This window comes from Arachis hypogaea, chromosome 2 (assembly GCF_003086295.3).
Source record: "Arachis hypogaea cultivar Tifrunner chromosome 2, arahy.Tifrunner.gnm2.J5K5, whole genome shotgun sequence".
In the NCBI taxonomy this organism is placed as follows: domain Eukaryota; kingdom Viridiplantae; phylum Streptophyta; class Magnoliopsida; order Fabales; family Fabaceae; genus Arachis; species Arachis hypogaea.
Window position 1 is genome coordinate 86713056 of NC_092037.1, and position 5955 is coordinate 86719010.

Here is a 5955-nt window from a genome sequence, read left to right on the forward strand (position 1 = left end):
TGCTTGAACTAAAATATCAATGAACAATGATTATGGCTACCATTGTAAGTGATGTGATAACTGAAAATTTGGAATCTTACTTAAACCATATATAAATTTGGTAGAATTGGTTTTTTGTTTAAGATTTTTAGTACTGCTATTTCTGGGAATGATTTTTTCCCGGTTTTCCTTAGAGCATTTGGTAGGTCAACCAAATTTTCTTTTTTTTTATATATATTTTCAAAAATACATAGTTGGTGGCAGTCAAGTAGGCAATAGACCAATAGTAATATTTTTGTCTTTTCTTGAGGAAAACATTCCTCAGTCCAAAAAAACAAAAGAGGAAAACATTTGTCTCCATAGAAATGTCACAATCCCATGTAGAAGGTGTGATTACTTTGGAAAGGACTTCTCATGCTACTCACAGCCTTAGCATCAATTTGACAGAAAAAGGAGTTACGGACTAATGTGGTGCATTTTTTTGAATTTCAAAAATCATTACAGTGCAATTGAAAAGTCATAGACCATTTTGATATAAATGCGCAATCTTAGAGATCAAAATGGAGTTTAACTCAATGTTGGCTAAAAACTATTACCAGGAATGCGACGTTCTCAAGGATACTTCTTCAAATCTTCTACCATATATGAAAAAGATTTCACATTCTTCCCTGCCAAACATCTCTTGGAACAAGATCTTAGTAAGTCATAAAAAAGAAAACACAAATTGTTTCGGTTTGATTTAACCAACTCTAGGTTGCAAAGTTGCAATAATTTTATAAATGATTAGATTTGCTAAATGAAAAAAAAAAAAAAAAAAAAAAAGTGGAGCCACAAATCTTTCATATTGAAATGCAATTATGCAAATAAATTCTCTACACTATACTACATGGAGTCATGGACAATGTTGTTAGCAAACACAACTTTTACAACAGGGATATAAAGTCCTAATTAGTCAACAAAGCCACTACTACTTAACTAATGAAAACTCGTTATTACAACAATTAACATGTCACTACTCACTACAGCCTTTGAATTTAGTTGAAGTTGAGGGAGTAAAGTCAGCAAAACCGTCCGGTTAATATCAATAATTATCATTCTAATTGATAATTATCATTCTAATGACCAATATGCACTTGAGAGCCATTAGAAACTACTCTGCTGGTTGTTTCTCCCATCATTTTAACACTGCTATTCTCCAATCCGCTTTTAAGCCAAGCAAGGTTGCTGATGTCTGTAGCTATTGCAGCCAACTCAAAACTTGGGAAAGATTGAGGTTCGGAGAATTCGATGAATTCTGGACCCAACAAAGAGCTTTTGAATTTTTTACCATTTGGAGCACCACAACAACCGTGGCCACACTGGTGAGGCACTGATTGGTCACTGTAAATTCCTTCAAGCATCTTGCAAATTTCTCTATCTGGTTTTGATGATTGTAAGATGGGTCCTTGAACCTGTCTTTGAGTTGATGTTGAAGGTTGGAAACCATCAACAGTGTGATATACGCTAAAAGCACTAATTCGTGCCTTTGGCCGAAAAAGGGTAGGAGGATCCTTGACTTCATGGTACAATTGACCCTCCGTCCGTGATTTTTCTTCGTATTTATCATCCATAGCCTCTGCAGAACTAACATCTCTTCCTTCAGAGGATCTCAATGAATTAACATCACATGAAAGTGTTTCTTCTGATGATGCTTTGGCTTTGTCAAGGCTAACATCTTCCACCATGTTACTCGATTCTACCTTAATCTTATCATGCTCAACTCCTCGACGCCTCAAAGTGGAATTCCAGTGGTTTTTAATGGCATTGTCTGTTCTTCCTGGAAGAAGTCTGGCTATGGCTGCCCATTTGTTCCCATGAATTGCATGAGCAGCAACTATGATACGGTCCTCCTCATCTGAAATAAATTGTAGCTTTTGAGCTTTGATTTTCAGTAAAGTAACTTAATAAGATTAAATGAAAAAATGAAATATAGAATTTTCTTAGTAAATATAAAAGGTGTAATTCTTAAATAGAGAACTTCGAATTCTGGACATTGTATTGCCATCACATTTCAAAATTTAGACAGTTTCTATTAGTTCCAGCTATGAAATTTCACAAATGAAAACCCAACTCAGCAGAAAAAGTCATCTGTGAAACATTAAATGGATAATACGGATGGTAAGTGGTTTTAGTTCATGATCATTGCCTGAGCAGTAAAATAGAGGCATAAACGGGAACAAAGAGTTGGCAAAATGGAAAGATGGGAAGAGGGTGCTCAGGCAAATGATGAGACTGTCAATACAACTTCTTTTAAGGAGTATGAGGTAGCAAGGTTAACTTGCCAACTGAGTAAAGACCTTGATTTGCTTGTTGATGATGATGAGGAAGTTATTCATGTATTAGCCAAAAATCATTGGTAGAAAGACAATGATCCCAAAGCTTCAAGGATTAGGGTATTATTTGCCTTTGAGTGAAAAAAATTGTTATCGTTAGCTTTTGGGTTAGTACTTGGTAGAATCCTCATCATTTTGAGATCCTCTTGAGGCTTTTGGATGCAATAATTCTCCACTCTTTCGAAATCAAGCAATTAATCAATTATCGAAAAAAATTGGATATTTGAGGAGCTCTATCATAAAGTCGCTTCACATTACATCTAGTTTCGGTTATTGTTCCCCCTCCCTCTTTGCAGCGGCGGTCCCAAATGAATATTACATCAGAAATATTTGGGATTAAAATTTTAAATAAATATACAAAGACAATTTGTGATCTCCTTGTTTTCCGTAGTCTTTACTTCTGATTTTCTGGTTGTCAAATTTTAATGGCCAATAAGACTATATAAGAGAATGAAGTGAAATAAGGAAGGCACACATAGTTAGAGAAATGTAATGAGATGTTTTCATAATATCTTGAATCCTTTACCAGTTGCACGCCATAATGCTGTGTAGACAGACTTATCCTTCTTTCAAACCTTTTTAATCCCTTTATAATAAAGTCTAACTAGATTCTTTACCCTAGATTGCTAACTTCAGCACCAAATAAACCTTAGAAATTAAAAAGATGCAATAGCCATTTATTATAGAACAAATAGATACTGATAGAAGATATCTTCTACACAACAATATTCCATGTCAATAGATTGGTTCAAAGCATAAGCAACAACCTTATTACCAAACATCAACGATCCTATTCTGGAAACAATCATGGGTAATTGGACATAACAGAACAAAATAGTTACATTAGCTATTAGTAACAACTAACAACCATCACACCAGCATTATTAACCTGAAATATAACAAGTTCAGATAAACTACTTATGATCCAGCCTCCACAATTCACATATCATCATCTCATGTTAAAGATGTAATCTTTAATCTCTAAAGTCCAGTTCCTACTATTCAAAGTTTAATTTCAAAAACATTAAAACTAAATCGAAAAAAATAACAATAACAAATAATTAATCCCAAAACAGAATTTCATTTTTAATTAGTCTCGTGTTTTTATTTCTCATAAAAAATCCTAAATTCAGAGAACAAGATGAAAAATTAACATCTGGAAGGAACAACGCTAAATCGAGAACTAAAGAAATTGTGTGCATACCGGTAAAGGGTTTGCGCTTAACGGCGGGGTCGAGCTGGTTGCACCACCTTAGGCGGCAGGACTTGCCCGATCTCCCGGCGATCCCACGTGCGATGAGGCTCCAGTTTCTGGCACCAAACTTGCTCACCAGACGGCTTAAAATGGTGTCCTCTTCTGGCGACCAAGGCCCCTTCACCCTGTCTCTGTTACTTCCACCGCCGCCACTTCCACCAGCTTCGGCTATCTCCGTCGGTCCCTCGTCGCCGCTCCCAGTGTCAGCGGCAGCATCTGCTCCAGTGGAAGCTCCTTCGTGATCGAGGGTGGTAGTGGCAGTTTCTTCCGGAGGGTCCATAGTTGAAAGTTGAAACTTGAAAGAGTAGTTACGCCGTTTAGAATTAGAATTTAGAAGGAAGGGAGAAAAGGGGTGAATGAGTGAGACTGTAACAGTAACAATCCAATGAATGTTTCTTCTTCAATTACACTTCTGTCCTTAGTTTTCATCCGTTTGAAATAATTTGTAAAAGGTTAATTATTTAGTTGGTTTTTATAATTTTATTAAATTTTTATATTTTTTATTTATTTTTTATATTATTTTTAATTTTATAATTAAATTATTTTATGTTAAAAATATTAAAATTTATAGAATATTTTTTTAAAATAATATATAATTAAATTTTTAATTGTGAATATTTTTAATTTATTGATAAATAATTAATTAATTTTAATATTTTTTACATTATGAAAGATTTAGTTATAAAATAAAAAATAGTATAAAAATTTAATTAAAAAATATATAAAAATTTAATTATAAATTTGATAAAATTATAAGAAGTAATAAAATAATTTAAAGTGTTAAAATAAGATTTTATCTATTTTTATTTTTTATAAAAAATAAAGTAAAATTAACGGAGACTTAAAATAAAAAACATGTTAGTACTTTTATGGGTTAATGTTCAAATTCGTTCCTGAAAGATTACGCGATCTTCATTTTCGTGCCTGAATGATTTTTTTAATCAAATGAGTCCCTGAAAGATAAACTGTTAGTCAAATTAGTCCTTCCGTTAATTGGATGATGACATGTCATCTTAAGTGCCACGTGGCATGATGACGTAACACGCCAGTAACACGTGGCACGCCACGTAACAGGTCAGTGACACGTGGTATGCCACGTGTCACTTGACATATAAAAAATTTTTCTATTAGTCAAAATAGTCCTTGAAAATTCAGACGTAAGTCATTTTCATCCCTCAAATTTTAAAAATTAGTCAAACTAGTCCTTATATAATTTTTTTTCTTCATAAAATTATCTCTCTCTTTTAATTCTTCTCAAAATCTCTCTTATTCTTTTCTATTCTAAAACATTTTTTGTTACATTACTACATTTTGCTGGAATATATATATATATATATATACACTCAAAATTGAAATGTATGTATTTATTAACCTAAACAAAGTTATATGCTCAAAATCAAAATTTATGTATATTAACCTAAACAAAGTTATACTACTATTTTTTTCTACTACATCTTTTTTTTTTTTCATTACGGTATTACTTATATATAAGAGGTAATGGTAGTGATACTTAGAGTCAAAATTCAAGAAGATCCACAAATTTTGCTTCAATTCCAAACTTTACAAAATATTAAAAATTTGTTGGTTAATTATTATTATAAATGAATTGCTTCTTAAGCGTAATACGTGCAAACATCATAATAAATTTTGGAAAAGTCTAGGGGACCAGCAGTTTTATTGAATTTTGGCCAGCATGTAACCAGCAGAGGAAGGTGAGCCATTGGATGAAATCTCATACCAATCTCACACCATCAAATCATCATTGATGGCTAGTTGATGGCTAACAATCACAAAAATTACTGCCCCTAGCATTGCCCATAAATTTTTGTGTGTTTCATATATTTGAGATAGGTTATATAATTTTTCTTTTAATTTCACAAATCAATGAGATAAAATAAAATAGGAAACATTATACCTATACATAACACAGGCTACTCCGCACTAGTACATTATATAAATAGATATGCTTCGTATTAAAATAAAATTCCTTTTGTTTTAAATAAAATATTTTAAAAATTATATTAGAATATTAAGATTCAAAAAGGATTCCATAAACCAGTTTTTCAATTATTGAGTTTTACTATATAAATTAAATAATAATAAAAATTATAATTTTAAAAATTTAAAAGATTTAAAATTTAAAATAATTATTATATTATTTAGTAAAATTTAAAATATTAAATTTTTAAATATGTAATCAACAATAATTTGATAAACTCATTTAAATAAAAAAAATTCACATAAAAAATTACAATTTGAAAATGTAAAATTTTAAAATACAAATGACAAAATAACTTTATAAAAATTTAATTATTTTTATTATTTTATGTAAAGAGAATTTTGTTTATT

The 5955-nt window shown here is 31.3% G+C and overlaps 1 protein-coding gene across 1 annotated transcript; it reads right to left on the reverse strand.

The window, feature by feature from the left end:
* Positions 1-802: 802 nt before the first annotated feature.
* On the reverse strand, positions 803-3974 carry LOC112749061 (transcription factor MYB1). The gene is made up of 2 exons (XM_025797332.3): positions 3556-3974; positions 803-1873 (listed from the first exon to the last, which is right to left on the reverse strand). The coding sequence occupies exons 1-2, from the start codon at positions 3884-3886 to the stop codon at positions 1095-1097; spliced, it is 1110 nt and encodes a 369-aa protein (XP_025653117.1). The 5' UTR covers positions 3887-3974; the 3' UTR covers positions 803-1094.
* Between the last annotated feature and the right edge of the window lie 1981 nt (positions 3975-5955).